Genomic DNA, 25,623 nt, shown 5'->3' with positions numbered 1-25,623 from the left:
GGATCAAACTGGATCGCGACAAAATAGAATAAAAAAATGGTTACAAAAGACAACAATTTAGAAGGAAAAAAAATTGAAATCAAAGAAAGGGATGAATGTGTATCTCTATGGTGTGATAAGAACCGAATTCTAAAGGAAACCAATGAAGTATTGATATCTTGAAATTAGGAATTTTTCAATGGAGAAGATGAAGACCATGGAGAGAGATGATGACCGAAATAAATGAACAATAATGACACCCTTTTTAAAAAAAGAATATTATTGATACAATAAAAATCACAATTATATCATGATGTTAATGACAAAAGACTCATTTAGGAATGTTTTAATCTCAACCAATATTTTTTAATCTCATGGCTCTTATTCATTCTCACTATTCTCATATAAAAATGTGATTCTCATAGCATATGTTCTCTATTCATTGAACCATATATTTCTAGTAAAAGGATTATGTACAGTTTGATGAACAGCACAGAATCATGATGCCAGTCAACTAGCCTTTGGTAAAAAGATGTTTCTTAGTTGGCTTAGGCTTTGATTATTACTTCTACTTCTAGTTTTATAACATATATCTATTCCCAGCCATCGTAAAACCCTCCATGAAAAATAGTATATCTGTTTGCTCGATCGAGTGCCACGATTATCAATTGCTTTACAATCTTGAGATCTGCAATAACGATTGGAATTAATGCAAACAATTACATTTTGTTGCAAAAATGAAAGGTAAAAGGTTTACACATTCCTAACCGATTGGAAAAAATGCATAGCACAGATATGAAAGAGTCGGATACGAGCACAACTTAAAGCACTGCAAAAAATTGGCTTCACAGAGCAAGAAAGATGAGAAAAAAAATGAGAAAATAAATGTGCAATTTTCCATATATAACCATAGCTTGAAAAAACCCATTCCATATGATCCAAAAATTTGGTTAATTTCAGGTTGTATATATACAAGTTGCCCAACAGGCGTATATATCCGTCCTCTGACTTCAAAAAATGTAAGATCTACCCTCTTACCCTTAGCTTCTAAAAGCTGTACAATATTAAATCCTTCTATTTTGTCTTCACTAATCCCGATAAAATCAAACTGGATGCGCTTAAACAACTATTTGAGGAAGTCAAGCGCAACTGTATCGGCAAACTGTCTAAAAACCTCAAGCTTTACATGTTGGCTTGACTAATTACACAACTGAACCTAAGGTTTTTGTCTTCATCTAAACTTTCTTGTAGAAAAGAACATAAGCAGCAGGAGTCTTTATTGTCTCCTCATCAGCAGGGGCAACCCTGCTATCATCAAACTCATACCATTTATCATGGCCATACTGCAAGGAAATAAATACAGTTGGATAAGCATAACTAGAGTGAAATTATGCATAGAATAATTAATCACCGAAACAAAATAGTGAACCAAGTAGTGCAAAAGACAATGTTTTTCAGATTTTCTTTAAAAAATACATCTGGGTGATCAAGGAAGTCAAACAAAAGCTTTGTACTATCGTGAGTAACTAACAATCATCAATATATTATAATAAGAACTAAATTGTAATTATAAAATTATATGGAAATCCATTGTGTACTAAGTCCATCTCTAACAGCCACTGAAACAATCTTCTAAGGAAAAACAGGAAGACATGTCTCTGTATCTCAGGTGGTCAGTTTGCCTAAACTCTTACTTCCTCCAAAGAAATTAATATCTAGGCTTAATTAATGATTTGGTCCCTTAAGTTATTTGTTGGTTACATTTTAGTCCCATAAGTTATTAACGTTACAATTTGGTCCCTTAAGTTATTTGTTGGTTACATCTTGGTCCCATAAGTTATTAACGTTACAATTTGGTTCCTTAACTTATTTTTTGATTTCGTTTTGGTACCTTAGCTCTTCCTCCGTCAACCACTCTGGTCCATTATGTTATTAGAGTTAAGGTACAAAAACGAAACCAAAAAATAAGTTAAGGGACCAAAACGAAACCAAAAATTAAGTTAAGGGACCAAATTGTAACGTTAATAACTTATGGGACCAAAATGTAACCAACAAATAACTTAAGAGACCAAATTGTAACGTTAATAACTTATGGGACCAAAATGTAACCAACAAATAACTTAAGGGACCAAAATAGTAATTAAGCCTAATATCTAAATATATAAAATAAGATAATGAAATACTTTTTAGGTACACAATAAAGTGCCTGAGCAAAAAATGAAGACATAAAATTATTTCTATTTGTATAATTAAGTTGAGTTACTTACACGGACAAACGCTGTATAGTGACCTCCTCCTAACCCGCCGTAGTGACAAATAATTGCATATAACATATAACAGTTTGGAGATGAACAAGTCTGGTGAGCGACATAGGTTGACAAATCCAGATCATTAGTTGGGAAGTCAACGAAAGTTTCCAGCTTATTCTTGAAAAATCGGTTGTATGAGAACCTCTTCAAATGAACAACAAGAATTTCAGGCAATCTCCAAAGGTCCAACTTTTTAGTTGCTTGCTGATGTTTTTTGCAGGTAGGACAGTACCTTATGAACATCAAATTGCAATATCAAATATCAGAAAGACTAATATATGTCCGACTTTTTAGACCATAAGAGACAGTACTCTTAATCAACATATAAAGCAACAACAATCAGAGCCTTTTCCACTAGGATGTTCACGAAATATAAAACATGATGAAAAATTATATAATAAGATACAATATTCTCAGAGCATGAAAACATTCATAGATAAAAAAAGACTTGATATCATTATATATCTACTAACCACATGTCTTCTGGCCCAAGAGGTTCCTCTCTCAAGAAGGCTTCAAGGCACTTGTAAATAGATATTGATTCTTGTGTTCTCTTGGTGAATAATTGGGGCCTGAAAACCTGAGGCAATGAATCACGCAGGTTCGTGTCATACTTTTTAAGCATCTTATCTGACCATACGACAGCTACCTCCAGATTTCCGGACAACATTGCGGCAGGTAATGGTTCTTTCGATGTTATCTTACAAGTCTCACCTCTCCCAGGAAGTAATAAATAGAATTCGAAGTCGGTCCACAAATGTATGTCATCCTCTGCACCGCTATTCGACACTGCATCACTTTCTATTGCTTCAAAGTTATTGGTTTCGCCTAATTCATCAACTTCATTTAGTTTTTTAGTATCATCACCATCAACATCCTCATCCTTGTCATATTCATCTATTGTTTCTTCAGAGTTTTGCATCAGAAATGGATTCATTAAATTTAGAAACTCCCTACGAAGATCATCTCTGCAAAAAATACCGGACAGCCTTGCTACAAGTGGAAAACCGAAGATGCTACCTTCAAACCTCCCCTTGTAACTGTAATACATGACACAATAAATTTAGTGCACCAACAAAGAACATAAAGATCAGCAAATAAAGAAACAACCAAACAGATGAACTCCAAAAATAGGCTCATTTACCAAATCTTAATCTTAATCTTAATCTTAATAATATACAAGCTTTCCACCATTTTTAAACCACTAATCCTATGTGTCAATCAAGCACATCACTATAGCCACGTCACATTAAAATACTATTTTTGTTTTTACCATTTTAAGCATTCAATCAATCACAAACATTATAATATCATTTCCTCTCATTTTCCCTCTTACACTGCAATAAAGATTAATAGCAAAATTTTGTGAAATTCCACACGAATAAGTAGAATCTAACGTTTCTTTAGGCTTTGTTTGGAAGTTAGAATGGGAAGGGAGGACTTTCGGGGTAGGGGAAAGCAGAAGAATCTCTTACCTTGTTTGGGAGAGTGTTTTTGGAGGGGATATGAGAAGGATTATGACTAATACTTTCTTTGTTTCAAGTATTATTAAAAAGAATATTTTAAAGTCCTCCCCCGATTCTTTTTTTAGTTCCCCCAAATAAACCCCATGCAAGGTAGGTGCTATCCTTTCTTTTTCGACCCTTTCCTTTACTCTTTCCCCCCGGCCGGACCCTCCTTTCCCCTCCCAACTACCAAACAAGCACTTCGGTTTAGATGTTGAGGTAGTGAAAGATGTAATATCACTAGATACTCTAGGAGTATGTGTTCCCAACAATAGAGGTCTACCATGTGGCAAAAAAAAAAGATGTTATCCCAACATAATTTCTGCAGTGAGAGTGTGTACTTCAGGTCAAGGGGTATGCAATAATTATGAGCGACAAACATGTTGAGAAAGGTATTGTAGGAACAAACTGAAATTACTATGGTCGTTAGAAGTATAATTAAGGCAGAGAAAAGCTTACATTTCCACCACATGTTCATGCATGAAAACAACCACGGGGCTATCTTCAGTATACTTCTGCACTCGGTAAGCGACAAGTTTGTCTTGATCTCTGATATCAGCTAATGAGTCAGATGGGGACATGAAAAGTTTGTCATCCAATCCCCGAAAAATCCTATTCTTGTAAATCTGTATATAACTCCATAAAATCAGACTTAAGCACATGAAAAGTGTTTGCATTAGCCTAATGAATTGATGTTATCAGATTTCACATAATGATTCACTTAATAAGGGATAACTTGCAATATGATCCTACAAAAAGCATAACTGCGGCAAAATACCTCAGCCACCAAGAGGGTTTCATCATCTCTCAGAGAACAAGAAGCAGCTAAGGCCCCAATTAGATCCTTAAGTGTTCCACTTTTTGGCACTGTTACGGTAATTGCAGAAGGCAATGTGACCCCATCAGTGCTGATGACAGTTACAGTCATTGTCCGTGTCGTTGTAGAAGGCAATGGCAGAGATAGGTACATAAAAGGGTCAAAGGTGATAGAAACCTTCTTGCAAAAAGGGCAAATCAATGTTGACCGGAACTGACCCTACACAACGGAATGAAAAAAAAAAAAATTACTTTCTTTAATTGTAATTTAGCATAACAGAAAGAAGAAGAAAAATCTCTTTTCCGAATGTCTATTTGATTATTTCCATCAAAATCTTCTGTGCATCACTAAATGATATGCTAAAAACCCAGAGTACGGAATTCTTATATAATAAAAAAAAGGCCGTGCATGCCTTACTTGGAACGAATCAACTACTATTGAGTCATTGCGAGCAAGGTGATTTCGCCAATACTCTTCTGCCACTTCTCCATCTGGACGACCATCTGCATCCTTAACTTCATGATATGGCTTGCGTTTTACACGATTAAGGTCTTCATGTAGTCCATCCAACAAAAAAGCAAGCAGTTCCTGCAAAACAAAAACTTCAAGATTTTGTAAGACTATTTCATCTCATGTCACAATAACGGAAAATTCATCTATGAAAAGAGATGGAAAAGGAAATAGCAATTGTTATATGTTTTGAAAAATCAAAAGAAGTGGGCAAGTTTAAGGTATTTACTTGAGAATCGTGCTGCATATAACCACTGAACTGAGGAGCAAAGTTAGCCAGTTTCATCTTGAACATTTTTGGTGCCAAAGGTGATGCTCCAGGAACCCACAGCTGTCTAAGTAAATCTCCAAAAGATAAAGCAAGTTCTCCCTGAAAAAATAAATTTGAGAGTGAGAGAAGAAATTAATTATATTAAAAAAAAAAAAACTTCGAAATGACAACATAACATGAAAAGAAAAGAAAAGAAAAGAAAAGAAAAAGTTCACATACATTCATTCCCAAGGGATTTTCATAATTTATCTCTCTACGATAATCTCCAAGGAAAAAATCAACAAGTTTTGGGGTGTGAGCCAAACACTGAATGGCACTATTCATAAAACAGGTATTACCAAGATTATGTAATCCTGTCAAGCCTAAAGATCGAACTGCTCTATAGCTACTGCCTTGAAAATAGTTGTTTGCTGTTACATAGGGGATAACATCGCCGGTGCTTCCATTCATCGTAACAGGGTCTCCGTTAGAAGTACATTCCATCTCAGACCTATCTGTAATCATCCCATTGCTCTGACTACCCTTCATTGAATCTGCAAGTCCATGAACTTGTAACTCCAGAAGAACCTGCATAGATGTGGAGATGGAGCACCCAAAAAGTTATTAAAAGACCAAACAACTGATTTCAAGCATTCAATTCAGAACTAAGAATAGATCTTAAAAGCGTATTTCTAAAATTTAAACTTATAAGGTTTATGGATTAATTTCAATATTCCACTGTCACTTGTCAAGCCATGTTCCATGTGGAGCACCATAAACTTGAAACATCTTTAATAAAGTTATATTAAAAGAAAACAAAGAAGAGAAAGTTGAAACGGAAACTACCTCTTTTCCAGGTTGACCGGAAGAATCATTTGGCACCCTAGCTTTGTCATTTAGTAAAAGCTGGGTAGTCTGCCCAGAGAAGTCCCAAATATACAACTGCAATCATCCATAACATAGAATCATACATAGCCAATGGAACATGGACAATTTATGATCATTTAATAGTTAGTCAACTCACTGAGTCATATGCAGAATTGAAAATGTCAGAAGCTTTCTTGTAGAAATCAGGCACATTTTCCTGTAATCATGCCATTTAGTATTGATTACCATAAGATAAAGCTGCTTTAATATTTTAAATAAAACAGAAAGTAGGTTACTAGCATTTTTAAAGAAAAATTATTAACCCTAGCCAAACACTATCCAGAAAAGAAAACAAATAAATCACTAAATGGACCTTTTCGCTTATCTTTGCTACCAGTGAACTGGTTTCCCATGAAACAAATATCCTAAGTTGCAAAGGGAACAAATCTGGCAAACAATCCTCTGCATAGAAGAGTCTCCCAAAATCTTTCGCTGCATTATTAAAATCATTATACCTACAAGAAGAGTAAGATGAATCACTTTTTCACTCCTATGAATTATATGGGCTTGTAAAACCATCATGTATTTTCTAACATCAAATTAAACAGAATCCTGCATAAGATCTGTGTAATGCTAAATTTCTATAAGGTGACAACACCAGCACCCTTTAAATCTGTTGGGTTTTGGTACTCAAATGTGCTGGATTTGAATCAATAAAAAATATGTACATGTATTCAACTTATCACATCTTTAATATTATTCTTATATCTAAATATAATCAGAATAAAATTTGCGCTTACATAATAATTCATGCGATAAAATTTTGAAGACTTAAACTACTTTCACCAGTTAAGCCGTAGCCAATAAAAAAAAACCTAATGATTTCGTTAGCAGCCAACACTCAGTGGATTTAGTCCCACGTCGGATAGATAGGATTCTTGAGAAGAGTTTATAAAGAGGAGTCACACCACACCTTACAAGCCAGTTTTGTAAGGACGAGTTAAGCCCCATAATTTGTGACATGGTATCAGAGCCTATCGAGATCTATCGTTGGCTTCCTGCATCGTCCACGCTTCCGTCCCATTGGGCCGGGCTGAAGCGTGAGGAGGTGTGTTAACAGCCAACATTCGGTGGATTTAGTCCCACATCGGATAGATATGATTCTTGAGGTTGGCTTCCTGCATCGTCCACGCTTCAGGCCCATTGGGCTGGGCTGAAGCGTAAGGGGGTGTGTTAACAGCCAACACTCGGTGGATTTAGTCCCACATCGGATAGATAGGATAGGCACTACTCACCTTACAAGCCGGTTTTGTAAGGATGAGTTAGGCCCCATAATTTGTGCCAGATTTGAGTTTTGAAAGTGAAGATTTATGTTTTTACATGATAATTCATACGATAAAACTCAGAAGAGGAATTGACCTTGTTTTTTCTTCAATAACCTAAACTTATTTTCAAGCACATTAAATATCAGCAATGGTCTAAAACTATAAAAAAAAAAAAAAAAAATCAAAATGAAAAAACTAGTAAACAAACATAATGTACGGATCTGATATCAAATATTAGAAATAGCTATGATCATTTCAGTTTTGAAATAAAAACATAAATCTTATTAGTAACAAAAATGCGGTAAACTGAATCAAAACAGTAACCACTGAAATAATGTGAAAGAGGAAAAGCAATAGGTAGCAAATTTGTAAAAAAAACTGTCTCAAGTCTATAAATAAATAAAAAATATATATAAAAAAAAGTGGAACAAAAGGTCATGCACTATCTGGTAAATGGTTCGACTCCTAAAGTATCATTGAGGCTCCTATTAGAAGTGTTGGATACACTGGTGTTGTTTGGAGGATCCCTAGTGAAAGCATAATGGTTGAGAAACAACCTAGGGACATATTTGGACCTTGTTGATGGAAGACTGTTTCCCAGTGCCACAATTGCAATAGGATCACAGCATTCGTTGACAATACAACGGTTAAAAGACAAACTGGTGCAGTTCGAACCTGACAAGGTCAATGCTATAATCTAGCTCTTCTTTGATCATTCACGAAACAAAATGGTGTTAAATAAAGGCACGATAACCAAGTAGCCTGCTCTTAACCAACAGGGCATGACTTTTTCTATCTCCTAAAACAACATTTTGCTTATAAAGGAATTCAAATGATTATCTCAAATTTAATTCTACACGCGATCGTCCTTCTACGCGCAACAATGTAAAACTAGAACAACTTAATATGGAATCGTAAATAAGTAATTATCATAGTTATGATACAGATATTGTCTGATTAAATTTCATTCATAATACAATGCTTAAAGAAGGCACCCTATTCACACAGAGGCTGGTACCTCAACATGCAATGCAATGGACTTCCTTATTACTACATCGATAAACAATCGTTTAGAATACTCCATTGGTTCTAAAGCATAATTCCAATTGCTCCCCGAAAAAAAAAAAAAAAAAAAAAAAAACTATACGTGCAACACATGAAAAAGATTAACATAATAAAAAGAAAAAATAAATAAAAACTATACTTGCAACACATGAAAAAGATTAACATAATAAAAAATTTACAACTCAATCCATCATAAACTCCTAAGAATACCTCAAATTTCTACTTCATTTCAATATAGGCTGGGGGGTTGGGTTGGGTTTGTACTCGGCAGTAAAGGTTGCCTCTTACAAAGCCCAACCTTGGGTGTTACAATATCATATATTGAGAGACGGCGATATATGTGGTATGAACTCTGATTTTGACAGTGCTTTGGATCGTCTTCGTGGTACAATTCCAGCTTTTGACTTGAGCAATTTTACTAGCAAGGACATTGCCGCCCCTAAATCCCAACATGTTTTGGCGAGTGCCCCTTTTTAGTGAAAGTGTTCGGGACATGGAAGTAAAGCTTGACATGAACACCTAACAAAAAGCGGTTTTTAGGTGTTTGCAAGCAGCACATGCTCAGGGATTTTCTTCTAGCTATCCCTATTGATGATTTAGGTCAACATATGTCACCAATAGAGTATTGTACTATCCTCAAGTATCGCCTCATGATTCCATTATTTCAGGTTTGCCCTGTTGGCCGTAAGGCGTGTCTGGATACCTTTGGGGGAGCACGCAGTTTAGTGTAGGGAGCTTCTAAGCCTCAAATACAGGTATGAATTTGTTGAGGATGTCCTTTCTCATATATTTGGACGGCGCGGGAGTATATGTGAAGAAAGAGGCGCCTGTAAACTATTAGACTGACCCACAGGAGGGCAGGTCGACATTTAGGTCGGCAGATGTTCTGGTGTACGGTAAGGGAAGCATGCATATGTCAACCTGACGGGGTTTCCCCACTTGTGGGATTGAGGATCGGGGCTTGAACTATGGGACAGATTGCCCACAAAGCCACTTCAAGTAAAGTGGCCAACCATGAGAAAGCATGTTCTAGCAATAAACATGCTTTTATGCCATTTATGTTTGACATGTTTCGCTTCCCAGCAGCAAAGGTTGTGGATCTTCTACAGATGGTTCAAAGGGTCATACATAGTAAATGTTGTGTCTCCTAGGTCTATGAATATGGTTTTTAATAGGATTGGTTTTACCAAAAGACTAGTGGCAGCATACTGCGCGCATGCCTGTTATTACTATGTCAATTTTCTATACACACACACACACACACACACACACACACCCAAAATATGTTCCATTTCAATACAATGGTACAAAAACAAATAGTCACTAACCGTTTGAGAGCACGTAACCAAACACCTTCAGGAACCAAAGCATAATGCCGCCCCGAAAACCCTGCCTCCAAACTCTTAATCTTCTCAGAATCCTCTTCCTTCTTCAGATGAAGCAAAATTTCAGACTCAGAATCATCATTCGAAGAAACTGTATACAAAACACCTTCCACACGATCATCACCTTCACCTTCTGCATCAATCCACCACCTTCACAAACCAAACAAACAAAAAATTCATTCAATTCAATTGAATAAAACCTAATTACGCCAAAAAAAAATTTCAATTACTTAATACACACAACAAAAATTGAATAAAACATAATCACGCCACGTTTTTTTGAAGAAAACCACACACACAAAAAAAAACCTAAAAAATCGGAAAAATAAAAAACAAAACCTAGAAGCGGAGAATGAGGATTAAAAGGTACCTGTAGGGGAGAAGGTAAACCCTATCGAGTGCGAAATTGAGGTGATCGGAGTCGGGTAAGCGACGGTTAAGACGGAGGGAGTAAGAGGATGAATCTAGGTCATCGGAGAAGAAATCGTTATCGGAGAAGAGATAATTGTCCATAGAGAAGAAAGGTAGTAGGGTTTGGGAGTGTAGAAAACGAGCAATGGACTTGCAGAGATTGAGAGTAGAGGAGAGAGAAAGAAGAGAGAGAAAACGGGTCGGTATGTAGAACGACAAACGGAGCTTCTCCGTCAATCGGGTCATAACGATTCCATTTGGGTCAAAATATACTACGTTTTAAAAAGCTCCCTCTTGACTTTTTTTTCGTCATTTATTAATTGAGTTAGTTGTGTTTTTTTAGGCAAGTTTGTTTTTTTTAGGCAAGTTTGTTATAGATTAAAAAAAAAGGATTTTGATATTAATAATTTTGTTATAAATATTAATAGTGGATGTCAAATAGCAAATGGGTTAATGGGCTATACTACTAGATTATTGGGCTTAGTCCATAAACTATTCTATTTCCCTATAAATAGAGTTCATTTGTAACATTCTCAACTACACCAGAGAATAATAATATTTCTCATCTTAGTAAATTTTTGGATGGGTTGTGTATATCACAATTGCTCCAATATAATACACTAGGATAAATCTTGAAAGAATATTGGGAAAACATTTTTGATATGAATCTCCATCTATCATAAGTTTTATTAAGTCAACTTGTTTACAACCCAGTAGGTTGATTATCGATTGATGGATTAGTTTTCCCAATATTAGGGGGAGATGATAAGCAGTTAAAAAATGTGAACTTGAAGTTCAAATAATTATTTGAAAGGAAATATTATTGTCTCATCATGATCCTCAAGATATAACTCATTTGCAAAGTTAAACAAATTGAATATCAGCTGCTAATGCTTCAAACGAAATAGATATCCCTGTAGGATATTCTAATATTGCAAATGAGTCTCAACTGTGCCTGAAGCATGGTAGACCAATCAGTTCAAAATATATAGAAAAAAAAAACCTCGAATAAGAAAAGGAGCTTAAAGGAAAGATAACTCAAACGAGGATATAGAAACTCTAAAAGAGTGTTCTGACATAATTGATATTTTAGTTCCAGAAGAAACTGATCAGGTACCTGAAATTCCCGAAAATAAAGAGATCTCAATAAATTATGTCACTATTGAAATCCAATGGAACCGACATGAAATCAACGTTTATGATATTTTTGCAAACAACATAGCGCTGAATGTGATAAATGATAACGAGGATCAAGAACCAAGGTTTATTAAAGAATGTAGACAAAGCGAAAATTGGCCAAAATGGAAAGATGCAATTGAAGCAGAATTAAACTCTTTTAATAAGAGAAAGGTATTGGACCTGTTGTCCGAACACCTAAAGGCCTGAAGCCAGTTGGATACAAATGGGTGTTTGTGCGAAAACGCAATGAGAATGGTGAAGTTGCAAGATACAAAGCAAGGCTTGTTGCTCAAGGGTTTTCCCAAAGACTCGAAATTGATTTTGATGAGACATACTCACCTGTAGCTGATGTAAGTTGATGCAACTACTTTTAGATACCTAATTAGCCTTATAGCTCATGAAGGGCTCAATTTGCACATGTTGGATGTTGTTACAGCCTACTTGTATGGCTCACTTGATAGTGACATTTACATGAAACTCCCTGAAGGATTTAATTTGCCTGAAGCAAATAGTTCAGGAACTCAGGAAGACTACTCCATAAAATTAAATAAGTCTCTATATGGACTAAAACAATCAGGACGCATGTGGTACAATCGCCTCAGTGAATATTTGCTAAGGGAAGGATATAAAAATGACTTCATTTGTCCATGTACTGTTATGAAAAGATCTGTAAAAGAATTTGCTATAATTGCTGTCTATGTTGATGACATAAACATTATCGAAACTCCTGAAGAGCTTCCATAAGCCATAGATTGCTTAAAGAAAGAGTTCGAGATGAAAGACTTAGGAAAGACAAAGTTTTGTCTTGGATTACAAATTGAGCACGTAAAAGGTGGGATTCTTGTGCATCAAGAAGCTTACATAGCAAAAGTTTTAAAGCGTTTCTACATGGACAAATCTCATCCATTGTCTACTCCAAGGTTGTTAGATCCTTGGATGTGGAGATGATCCTTTCAGACCTCGAGAAGAAGGTGAAGAACTACTTGGTCCTGGAGTACCATATCTCAGTGCAATAGGAGCATTGATGTATCTTGCTGATAATACACGTCCTGATATATCATTTTTGTCAATCTATGTTCAAGATATAGTTCTTCACCCACATGAAGACATTGGAACGGGGTCAAGCATGTACTTCGTTACCTTCGAGGTACAATGGATATGGGATTGTTTTATCCCAAAGTACTCAAATTAGAATTAATTGGTTATGCAGATGCATGTTATTTGTCAGATCCTCATCATGGTAGATCATAAACAAATTACTTGTTTAGAAGTGGAGATACAACCATTTCACGGAGATCTGTAAAGTAGACCATAACAGCAACATCATCAAATCATGCAGAACTTTTAGCATTTCAGGAGGCAAGTAGAGAATGTGTTTGATTAAGGTCATTGATTCAACATATACAAAATAATTGTGGTTTATCTTCTGGAAGAATAAATGCAACAATCATTTATGAAGATAATACATCATGTATTGCTCAGTTGAAAGAAGGATACATTAAAGGAGACCAAACAAAACATATTTCTCCCAAATTCTTTTTCACCCATGATCTTCAGAAGAATGGTGATATGCATTCAACAAGTTTGTTCGTGTCATAATCTTGCATATGATTTTACAAAGTCACTCCCAAGTAAAGTTTTTGAGAAACTTGTATTAAAAATTGGTCTTCTCCGTATATTTGTCTTCATGAGGGGGAGAAATAAATGTGTTCTGCACTCTTTTTTTCCTTCACCAAGGTTTTGTCCCATTGGGTTTTCCTGGTAAGGTTTTTAACGAGGCAGTTCGCACTAAAAAGGATATTGTACTCTTTTTCCTTCACTATAATTTTTTCCCACTGAGTTTTATTTTAGTAAGGTTTTAATGAGGCATATCCTCGATGGACATCCAAGGGGGATTGTTATAAATATTAATAGTGGATGTCCAAATAGCAAATGGGTTAATGAGCTATACTACTAGATCATTGGGCTTAGTCCATAAGCTATTCTATTTCCCTATAAATAGAGCTCATTTGTAACATTCTCAACTACACCAGAGAATAATAATATTTCTCTCTATTCTATCTTCTTCTCCTTCTCTCTATTATTGTTTCTATTTACTTAGTTTTATAACAAATTTAAAGATTATTTTTTATAAAAATCACAATCGATTGTGTGTTTGTTTATCCCAGTGAAAATCATTTTTTTGTTAAAGTTATATAAAAGGGATTTTTTTTTTTGTTACAAATCTAGTTCAACTTTTTAACGTTTTTTTTTTGTGGTCGGGGTTTGAACCTCAGACCTTTGCATATATTATTTTTATCAACTGAGTTAAACTTGCGAGGACCAATTTTTTAACATTTTATTTTCTCTCTATCCTTTACTAAAATTTATTTTTTGAAAAACTACTCTTAACAGCTTCTCGTTTGAACTTGTTTTCAAATTATTTTTAGATTCTGATTTTTTTAAAATTTGTAACAAACGCATGCAATACTCTTTTTTTTAGGGAAACGCATGCAATACTTTTAAAAGTAATTATTTTTAATAAAAAAATGATTTTTTTCTTAAAAAAAGTTATAACAAGGTACCTAGTGCGACAAGAGACATGTGGTTTGGAGAATTTAAGGTATGTTTTATTCCTTTTCCGTTCAGATTTTATCCGCTTAAACCTCACATACACCTATTTTCTCCCTACTCATTTTTGTTTATGTTTTTTCGTACAGAAAAAGTTTTCAATTTGTCTACCCGATGATAGATGGGCAAGAAAGAACTTTGAAATGAGAGGTGCAGCAGTTATGAAAAATAATTTAAACAAGGCTCGCACGGTAATGAATAGGCCGAGTTGGATTAATGAGGATATTTGGCCTAACTTATGTAAACATTTGGCAAGTCAAGGATATATAAAAAAGAGGATACAAGCCAAAACCAATCGAGCATCCGATTGTGGAGGGTTGAGAGGGTCCCTTCAGACTTGCGGCTCTATCACCGCTTCTCAACATAAAGATAATATGGTAGTAACCTTTCTTTTACTTTATTCCAACATGAATATTATATTGTAACACTTCAATAACTGCATTATGGTCTTTTCTCATGGAGTAGCGATCTCGTTTATTGTTTTATCTGACCGTAATATTGTGAGGGGTTTAATTATGACTGTTATGTTGTGACGAGTGTGTGTATGACTCTTATGTTATGAGGGGTCTATTACTGTTTTTAATGTCCTTTTTTAATGTCCTTTGCTATTGTATTTGATTGTTATGGTGTGAGGGGTCTGTTATGGTGTGAGGGGATCTGTTGTTGGTTTTAATGTCCTTTTTTAATGCAGTAGCTGATGTCCATTGTTGTTGTATTTGACTGTTATCGTTTATTTTCACGGAATAGATGATTTCGTTTTTGCATAGTGCAGTGCTAATGCTTTTAATGTCTATTATTTTTTCCGTAGACAAAAAGCAGCGGCATCCCACCTTCTAATGTGGCATTGTTTCGATGCACACACCAGCATAAAAAAGATAAGACGTGTGTTGATAAAAGATCTAAACATGTGGGTGTAAACTCTCAACCTTAGTTTCTGTAGTGTTTATTATGTTGGTTTTATTATGTTTCTAGTTAGTTTGACATATCAATTGATCTTATCTTTTGGTTAACAGGGAGAATTTACACGCAAGTGGGATGCTTTGACACAAGAAGCATCTTCGCAAGGAATGCCTCCACCAAATGAGCTAGAGGTGTGGACTGATGTTGCAGGAGTAAAGAAAGGACACATATATGGTCTTGGAATGGAATCTTCTGTACTAGCAGGATGTCCGCATTATCGTGGCTCTGGTTCTTCTTCAACTGAGTAGGTGCAAAGGCATGAGCTTGAAGAAATGAGAAATGAAAGAGACCAACTTCGGAAAGAATTGGCAAAAACAAATGAGGATGTTGAACACCAGTTTCAATTGATAAAACAAATGATGGAAACCATGAACTTCCATCCCACCCACCATTCTATGGACCAAGCCAATGAGGACGAACAAGCTAATGATAATGAGGTTGATGATGATGGGGTTGATGACGAGTTAGAGTTGGAAGCACAAAATGTTCCTGAATAGATAATTTGATGTGTTTTGTTAATTCACAAATCTTTTTGGATTAGTATTTTGTTAAGCCTACCACTTGCAACTTTCTTTTGGTTAGTATTATGTATTTTGTTAAGACTACCTAGTGCATAGGCTTTTGTGAATTTACAAATCTCCTTAGTTCATTAGTAATATATTTTGGCTAGTTTATGTATGTAGCATTGAATGGTTAATGTTATTTCTTTCATCAGGTTACATTAAATCATTTTGATCTTTTGTATGGAATTTGATAAAAATGTGAGTTAAAAAATTACAGTATTAAAAAAAATATTGTAATTCTTTCAGTCACAAAACAGTGACCAGTATAGTGTTTAACAAACAATTAAAAAAAAAAATCCAGATAGAGACCGAAATAGCAACCAGAATTAATAATACGATAAAATAATTTTAGTCACAAATTCGATCTCTAAATTCGGTGGCTAATTAAGTGTCAATCCCAGTCACAAATAAGTCACTAAATTAGTTGATTTCAGCCAAGGAAAGAGTGTCTAAATCCGTGTCTAGATTCCGTCTCTGGATCGGTCGCCAAGAACGTCTCTATATCAGTCTCTAATTCCACTCAGAATTCAGTGACAAAATGAGTCTCTATGAGTGGTCACAAAATCAGTCGCGAAATATCAGTCGCTAGACCAGTCACAAAGGATCAGCGACCAGCGTTTTAGCCACTCTTATTTTTGGTCGCTATTACAGTCACTAAGTCAACCAGAGACCGATTTTGCTGATGTAGCGACTGAATATTCGGTCTCTAAAAGGCTGATTTCTTGTAGTGTTAGTATCAGTTAGTATCATGTGAGTTGTATCTATAGGAAAATACAATGGATCGAAAGTATGGGTAGAACGTGTTCAATTGTGTCGATTGACGGATGATGATATTCAACACTGCCATCTTTTTCATGTCTGGGTAGTTGCGAAGACCATTTGGTTGGTCTAATTGGCCTTTTAAATCATATGGTGTAACTTCGTCATTATCTTAAACAAATAGATATTCCATTGTTGTATTAAATTGCAGCCAGTTCGAATTCATTTCAACTAAGTAAGGTAATGTGTTTTGCAAAAGTTGCGATTTTGACCTCCCAACAGAAAATATCAAATTTTAGCCCTTTAAGTTTATAAAATGTTGCAAACCTATCGAGAAAATCTCACATGTCTAAAAATAGGGAACGAAGATTGCTATTTTTTTAAAGATAACGATTTTGAAGAATGCTATGCTATGTTATTCCCATTGCAAAAAAAAAAAAACACATTATAATATTGTGCGTCTGAAAGTGGAAGCTAACGATTTTGAAATAAACTCGGAATTTTTGTTTTATATAAGAACATCAATTTTCCATTGAATTTTTGTCTTTATATAAGAACATCAATTTTCTGGTTTGCCAAAGGATGATTTGTACCACCATCTATATGATTTTCTTAATGATTGTGACCTTTTTAAAATAAAAGGAGTTTCAAATGATGTCATAAGTCTCAGGCTCGTCCCTTTCTCGCTAAGTGTTAGAGTTAGAGATTGGCTGCATTTTATGTGTGCATGATCGATAAAGACTTAGAGAGGAATTGAAACAAGCCTTCCTCTCAAAGTATTTCCCCATGTCTAAATTTATGTATTTGACACGAGTAATAATTAGTTTTTCCCAAAGAGAGGGTAAGTCATTATATGATACTTGTAATTGTTTCAAAGACATGTCTAGGTTATGCCTACCACATGGATTTAAAAATAGTATATTATTGAAACTTTTTATGTTGGGCTTATTTACAAAACTAAGGTGATGGTAGACACAACCGTTGGAGGTGCCTTGATGAATAAAAGTGTGGAAGATATCTTCTTACTTCTTAATGATATGGCGAAAAATAAATACCAATGGTCGCAGGGGTGGATCTACATCATGTCCATGTGTGACTATAGCTACATAAGATTTTTTTTAAAGAAATAAAAAATAAAATTAGCGACTGAATTTTCAGTCGCAAGGAATGAAAATCGATCGCTAATAACTTTAGCGACAGGAATAGTGACAAAATTCAGTCGCTAAGGTAAAAATCGGTCTCAAATTCTTTTAGCGATAGAAATAGTGACCGAAAATTCAATCGCTAAAGTATAAAATATTAAAAATCGAACATTATTTCAGTTGCTACTTACTTAGTCACACTTGAAATGTATTCCTAGATCCGTCCCTGAATGGTCAGATGCGATCTTATTCACAATGCTTGTCATTGCATTTCTTTCCGACAATTGCACATGATTTAAACTTTTTCTCACTTTTCTTGATTTCGTTAAAAACCCCACAAAAAACGTTTGAAAAGGTAACGACACTTAAAAATTTAGAATTGACATAACTTTCTAATATTTACATGAGAAGGATTTTTTCATAAGATTTCTTGCAAAATAAAATAATAAGTGTCTAATATATAGGTAAACACAACGTAATTTTGCCATTTATCAAGGTTCTGTCGGATATGAATTGTAGCACGACAGTCAAGGAGACCCTGGGGCATCGTCACTAGGAATGTCTTAAGAATACGGGCATCGTTCGAACATTCACATTGAATACTATATCACCCTAACTATACACATACCCTAAGAATATAGGGCATCATTGGGACATTCTCATTGAATATTAGATCACCGTGACTATACACTTTTGTTTGCTAGGTAGGAGGTATCGCTTCAATCTGTATCAACGTAAAGGCAGTTAGATTCATGTCTTACAATAGTTGAAAATTAAGTTGCATAAGTGACTTCCCTGCATGATATTGATGATTATTGATAATATGATCATTGTTTGATGATATATGTTATTATGTTGCTTGTTGATACATGTATTTAATAGTCTAGATACATGTGTACAACATGTGATTGTTATCTCACATGTTTAGATGAAGAGATGACATCACTCGAAGTGGATAACAAAGTTGATTAGATAGTGATCAACATGTCACCTTCATAGTAGATAAATATTTATTGTTTGTTGTTAGTTAACATATAGTTTATTTGACATTTAAGTTATTTTAGAGTTAGATTTGTCAAATTTCACAAAACTATTATGCAATTTTTCATATAAAAAAAAGAGAAAGTATTATGTAGTTGGTTATATTTATTATGCTTGTTGGCTTATCGGATGAACATTTGTAGTCACAATCTCATCTTGTACACATTCATAAACTGACGATCTTGACTTATCTTGTCCAACATAGATATTGAACTAACCGCCAATATCCCCTCTTATTCCTTGTCCCCCTTTTCGGTCATATCTTAATTTACACTCATGTTGGTCATGTCGCTTAAAATCACAACTTGAATGTTATTATGCTTGCCTCACATCATTATTGATGCGAAGTTGGAAAGCCATTCAATGATTGGCACAAAATTAATGGTGTCGTCATCAGTGTTGACCCAAAATCAACGTTGGTGATCTAAAACAACATGGAGTTTCACCTGAATTTAAACCAGCGTGTGATGTTTCACGCAATACACGACAAACATGAAATCAAAAAGTTTTCTCATTTGGCTCCACTTCAAGTTTTGACATCACAATATGAATGTCAGTGCTATTTGATTTTTTTTTATTACTTATTAATGAATGATAGATTACCATTATCCAACCTGAAAGCTCTCTTAGTATTGATAACCTACCTTAGCCATTTGTTAGTGGTTTCCCCACCATATCGCTAATGTTCAGCTTTCAAGACACTCCATCCGTGCTCACTTGTAATCTCTTCAATCATAAATAGCTACTCAGAAACCTAATAAGGGTGGCCTAATAGTCCATAGATAAAGCTTGCATCGTGATCCATTCCCTTTAACTTCTCGGCATTATAACCCTTCTTCGAGGGTTTTGAACATCGAGACATAAATTGATTTTGGGTCCATAGATAAAGCTCTCTTAGTATCGATAACCTACCTTAGCCATTTGTTAGTGGTTTCCCCACCATATCGCTAATGTTCAGCTCTCAAGACACTCCATCTGTGCTCACTTGTAATCTCTTCAATCATAAATAGCTACTCAGAAACCTAATAAGGGTGGCCTAATAATCCATAGATAAAGCTTGCTTGCATCGTGATCCATTCCCTTTAACTTCTCGGCATTATTTTGAACATCGAGACATACATTGATTCTCATGTGTGCATGCCTCAAGCCATAATTGTTATAGTATTACTCGAGATAAGCTATTATATAATTTCTTAGACTCTTTCCATAATCAATTCAAACATGAACATAACTGAAAGGTTGAAAAACATCAACATACACGTATATGAGTGAGAGGAGTACTCGTCAAGGAAACCCTGAGTTGAATCATGTTGTAATCGACATATAATTAACAATCTCTTTTGTATTTTGTTATTTACCAATGGCTAACACATACTCAAATAGACACACGATGAAGAAAAAATGCAGTAATCCAAATTCAAACCATAAATTTGACATAAAATATCACCACAATTAAAAATATCCTCATAACCAAACCATTAAGATGTAACGGGGACATAATTATCAAAATACCAACTACTAATTATGTATATTCGGATAGTGTAGAGGTAGATCTAGTAATTATTATGGAAAGAGTGTAAGAAATTATAATCTTCCAAAGAGTCTAAGAAATTCTATTATATGCAAGTAAATGTAAATACCGTTTTTTTTAAGGAAGTAAATGTAAATACCTTAATACCCTGTTTACATTTACTCCATTTATTCCATATATGCAAGTAAGAGATTCTATTATATGTTAAGATCTGTCTTTTCTTTTTGACTACTAAGCCAAACTCTTGATGTAAGTCATTATGGACTATTATGTTCCTTGCTATAATATAAAAACACTACTATATATAGTAATTCAAATCAAAGACATTTTCTTCCTAAAAAAACCAAAGGTACTTGCAAGTTTTACCAATAGAGATTAGAGAAGATGATATTTTCCATTTTCAACCGGAAAGATGCTTTCCATTAACTATGAATGCAAGATGCAAATGTAGTTTTTTTTTTTTTTTTTGGTTACAAGATGCAAATGTAGTTTAAGATAATTAAGATAATGGAACTTTATTTTTTCTATTACATGGAACTTTAATTTTTGACTAAACAAAATATTCCAAGTAAAAATGCAGGATAAGGTTTCCTATAAAAATGGCATAATTAAATGCATTTCTCTTTTTGAATCCTCTTGTGAATCGATAGAACGGATAGTATGGAAGAAAATAACAAAAACCGATGTCATCCTTTGCATATAATACGGAAAATAATAAATTCGTTACCTTTATGTAGTCCAGATTTAATGTCACCCATACAACATATCTGAGCCACACAACACAAACATTTGTGTGACCCAGATTTAATGTCACGGTGACATTATGTCACCAAAGTGCCACCCCTAGCATCATATGTTCATATCGGTCAAAAAAACAAAAGTAAAGAAATAAAAAAATCTAAGAAACAAAGAAAAATAAAGGTAGTACTACTCCAGTACTCCCCCAATTTGGTAGTGTATCACACGCTAGCAGGTAAAAATAACCTGGATCAAGGTTGCATGCACTAAAAAATTCAGATTAGTCAAAACTACATGCACTTTTAGAATTAATCAAATTGTATTTGATCATTCGATCAAGATCAAACAATTCACATTTAAACTAGATTCATTCTTATTATTTAAACCGTTTAATTTTGGATCATTTAATTTTGATCGGATGGTCAAATCTCTTTTGATTGCATACAATTAATCTAAATCTAAAAATTTTATTTTACAATATATTAGAATTAATGGTTTGTATTTTCTTAAAGTTTTACTATTTTACAATATAAATCATCTAATCTTAATTAATTAATCGGACTCTCAACATCTAGATGCAACGCTTTGAGTCCTCCTCCCTAACTTTAATTCAACCAAACCAAACCATGTTCACGAAGTAATCCAAAACCAAAACACGTACGCGGATTCTAACTAGAGTTAAACTTATTAACTTGTTATAAGAAGGGAGGCAAGTCCATCAACCTAAGCCAACTCAAACTCAACCGTCTGTCCTATGTTTATGTTTATGTTTATGTTTTGTCCCTCTCTCTTTCTTTATACTACAAAACTATAGTATAAATAATAACCAGAAATAACAACGGCATATTCATTCTATACCAGCGGTGCATATTTTTTCTTTTCTTTCTCTCCGAAACAATCTCTCTTATATAACTTCTTTCTCCGTTTTCCTCTCCCTTATCTTCTCAAATTCAGATAACATAACCAACAACCCTTATATTCTTTTCTTCTTTTCATATCATTCTATTCTATTCATCTCACACTCTTTCTTTGTTATTCTTAGAGCGTGCGTGACACTGTTATACATACTATCAACAAAAGAAAAGGAAAGAATAATAATAATGGTGGTGAAGATGATGAGGTGGCGTCCATGGCCGCCACTCGTCACCAAAAAGTATCACGTCAGGCTTAATGTAAAGAAACTCATTGGATGCAATCCTATACGTCAATCTTCTTCAAAATTAGCGCTTCAGATTAAATGGAAAGGTCCTAAGTCAACACTTTCTTCCTTGCGACGAGGCTCCGTCGCAAGAAATTTCACAAGAGAGGCTGTCATGGAATACGACCACGTTTCTGCTGGTTTCGTCGTAAATTTTGATGAAGAATTTCATCATCTTTGTAATCTCAATGGTTACAACAAAGACAATGTCTCGTTTCATCCGTGGGAAATCGCTTTCAATCTTTTTCATGTATGTGTCTCTTTCTCTTACTTTTTCCATCTTTTCTTTCTTTTTCTTTTCACAATTTAATAATATAATTAATATAAAGATTCATTTTTTTTTTTAATTGGGTCATCGTAAAAGTTCTTAATCTTTTTTTGTTGATTTTAGGGAATCACTGTTGGATTAATTTCTGAAATTCTTGTTTTTTTTTTTTATTGTTTTTCTTTTGTTGGGTTTGTAGGATGGATGAAAATTTGGATGATTCTGTGTGTTGGGTTGTCACCGTCCTTTTATTTGATCTGTTTTTGTTTTTATGTTTCCTAATATTTGGTCCTGGAAATTTGTTGTGTCACACCTAATCAACTTTCTCTTCAACAATGAAGTTAAGGTCATTAATTGAAGAGGTGGAGATTGGTTTTTGTGACTGTTTTAATGTTACAGATAACGTAGCTTTTGACTTATTGTATTTTTTGACAAAAAAAACGAAGTAGGATTTTTTAAATAAAATATTGGAACTTTCCCTTTCAGTTTTATGCGGTAGTAGTTGACTTATTTGGCTGTTGTGATTTTTTTATGAGACCATTATGATTTTTCTAATATAATTTTTTATTTATTGTTATTTAATCGGTTAGTTTGAGGTATTTGTTCATTTGTATTGCAAGTGTGTATTGTGTGTTCATACTTCATTCTAATTCTTTTTTTTTTTGTTCTAAACAGAATTTGTGATCGTTTTTTTAAATGTAATTGTAGGGATTCAATGGAAGCCCAAGAAAAAAGGGTACTGTTGTTGGAACAGCTTTGTTGAATATTGCTGAATTTGCAAATTCAATTGATCAGACCAGTTTTGGTTTGAACATTCCACTCACAAATCCTGGAGATTCTGCACAGCAATCTCCTTTACTCTGTGTAAGTCCATTCAGTTAATCCTCTCTTGTAATTTATTGTCATAATAATAATAAACTATCAACATTATGGCTTGAATTTTTTGTCTTTGCTATTGTTTTCACAATATATCTCAATTCAATTAAATGCAGATATCAATTAGCTTGGTGGAGAGAGCAACAGTTCATAGATCAATAGTTCCTGTGTCATCACCATCGGCTCAATCAGAAGAAATTACAATGACAGAGAAAGGTGATCTTTCTGCAATAAAAGCCGGCCTTAGGAAAGTAAGGTTTTTCACAGAATTTGTATCTTCTAGGAAATCAGAAAAGGCGGGCCGTGGAGAAGAAGGAAGTAGTGGTAGCAAGTATTCTAGGAGTGGAGATAATACTCATAACTACTCTCTAGATTTTGACTCACTCGACGATTTAGAAGATTCAGACCGGGGGAATGAGGATTCAAGTGTTGGGAATTCATTCCATTATGGAACTTTGGCCTCTGCAAATGCTGGAGGATCACATTCTTATTATTCCAACACGAGAATGAATTGTGATGACAAAGACATTTGGGTTTACCACAACTATTGCATGCCTGATGCTGGGCGTTCGCATATGGATGAATCTACCACGTCTTCTTCTGAGCCTTATTTATCACAAAGTGCAAAGCGCAGCATACTTCCATGGAGGAAGAGGAAGTTTAGGGGAGAGCCATTGTTAAAAAAGGCCTATGCTGAAGACGGTGGGGACGACATAGATTTTGATCGCCGACAGCTTAGCTCTGAATCTGATGAATCCATCTCTTCAAAGGTAAGAACTATTTCTTGCTTGATACTCTTTTGCAGTAGCTTTACTTTTATAATAACAGTTTTAGACTAGTTGTGATTGTAAACTAATAGAAATAGAACTGTAGTCTATAATCTCTTTTATTGAAAGTAATTATGTTAGTAAAATAAACTTATGTTGCTCACTGTTATTAATTAGTTTATTTTATATTGTTCACTAGTTTCACAAGACTGGGGATACGCCAATCTCTGAATTCGGAGATGATATGTTTGTTGTTGGGAGTTGGGAGCAGAAAGAGATCACTAGCCGCGATGGTCACATGAAGCTTGAGACACAAGTCTTCTTTGCCTCAATTGATCAACGCAGTGAACGCGCGGCGGGTGAGAGTGCATGTACTGCTCTTGTTGCCGTAATTGCTGATTGGTTCCAGAACTATCATGATTTCATGCCCCTAAAGTCCCAGTTCGACAGTCTAATTCGAGAAGGCTCCTCAGAATGGAGAAACCTACGCGACAATGAGACCTGTAGAAATCGGTTCCCTGATGGGCATTTTGATCTAGAAACAGTCCTTGAAGCAAAAATACGTCCGCTCTCTGTTGTTCCTGGCAAATCCTTCATTGGTTTCTTTCATCCAGAAGGAATGGACGAGGAAAGATTTGAGTTTCTTCGCGGCTCAATGTCTTTCGACAACATTTGGGACGAGATCAGTGGTTTTGAACATGAGTGTCTCACCAATGGTGGACCTCATGTTTTCATTGTTAGTTGGAATGACCATTTTTTCATTCTCAAAGTTGAATCTGACTGTTACTACATCATTGACACATTGGGAGAGAGGCTTCATGAAGGATGCAATCAAGCATATATCCTAAAATTTGACAGCAACACAGTAATTCACAAAACAAAAAGTGTTCCTCAATCATCAAATGATAAAAAAGCAACTGGTGGCTGGAAAACTGTTGCGCAACTATTAGAGCGCAATAAAAAGCCGCCTAAAGAAGTTATCGGTAAGGAAGGTGATTCTATTGAAGAGCAAGAAGAGGAGGTTGTCTGCAGAGGGAAGGAAGCATGCAAAGAGTACATCAAAAGCTTCTTGGCCGCAATTCCCATCAGAGAGTTGCAGGCTGATATAATGAAAAATAATAGCACATTTTCACCTCATCAAAGACTACAAATTGAGTTTCATTACACTCAATTGTTACAGCCTTGTTTATCAACAACAACTCCTGCGGTGGAAGCAACCATGGCTGCAGCAGACACACTAGCTCTTGCAATAAATGAGATTTCTACATGATAATGGTAGTTTAGAATTTAACTTAGATTAAAGAAAGTGTAGATAAGTAGTTAGTTTTACAATTTTAAGCAGTTAATATTATGGTAGTTAAGTCTACATAGAAGCTCTTTTTAAGTGTTGATAGTGAGCTGAAGTTGTAGACTTTGTTTTGCCTTATAATATTAATCATTCTTGGGAAGGGTTCATCATGTAAATGATTCTGTAATTTCCTTTTCAAGTGAATGCAAAGTACTGCAAACTTTTGGCATATGACATAAAGTTTCTACTACTCGTGAATGCCTTATAACTTTTTTACGCATGC

General features: G+C 34.7%; 2 protein-coding genes and 1 long non-coding RNA gene across 3 annotated transcripts; 2 read left to right on the top strand and 1 right to left on the bottom strand.

Moving 5' to 3' along the window:
• Positions 1–853: 853 nt before the first annotated feature.
• On the bottom strand, positions 854–10,672 carry LOC146910887 (ubiquitin carboxyl-terminal hydrolase 8-like). The gene is made up of 13 exons (XM_085731094.1): positions 10,383–10,672; positions 9,956–10,162; positions 6,611–6,752; positions 6,395–6,454; positions 6,217–6,312; positions 5,611–5,958; positions 5,350–5,490; positions 5,028–5,198; positions 4,572–4,829; positions 4,253–4,419; positions 2,762–3,328; positions 2,247–2,520; positions 854–1,322 (listed from the first exon to the last, which is right to left on the bottom strand). Exons 1-13 carry the CDS (start codon positions 10,667–10,669, stop codon positions 1,215–1,217), a joined length of 2,826 nt encoding a protein of 941 aa, XP_085587220.1. The 5' UTR covers positions 10,670–10,672; the 3' UTR covers positions 854–1,214.
• A 4,131-nt stretch (positions 10,673–14,803) lies between these two features.
• Positions 14,804–15,898, top strand: LOC146910886 (uncharacterized). The gene is made up of 2 exons (XR_015019642.1): positions 14,804–15,119; positions 15,226–15,898. It is a non-coding gene; the product is annotated as an uncharacterized LOC146910886 (long non-coding RNA).
• Positions 15,899–21,671: 5,773 nt separating this feature from the next.
• Positions 21,672–25,590, top strand: LOC146910885 (uncharacterized). Its single transcript, XM_085724853.1, has 4 exons — positions 21,672–22,394; positions 23,118–23,273; positions 23,402–24,055; positions 24,252–25,590. Exons 1-4 carry the CDS (start codon positions 22,047–22,049, stop codon positions 25,320–25,322), a joined length of 2,229 nt encoding a protein of 742 aa, XP_085580979.1. The 5' UTR covers positions 21,672–22,046; the 3' UTR covers positions 25,323–25,590.
• Positions 25,591–25,623: the final 33 nt, after the last annotated feature.

This window comes from Medicago sativa, chromosome 7 (assembly GCF_051527215.1).
Source record: "Medicago sativa cultivar Bolivia chromosome 7, Bolivia_mono, whole genome shotgun sequence".
NCBI lineage: Eukaryota > Viridiplantae > Streptophyta > Magnoliopsida > Fabales > Fabaceae > Medicago > Medicago sativa.
The sequence above is the reverse complement of the archived record's forward strand: the minus strand, read 5'-3'. Positions and strand labels throughout refer to the sequence as shown.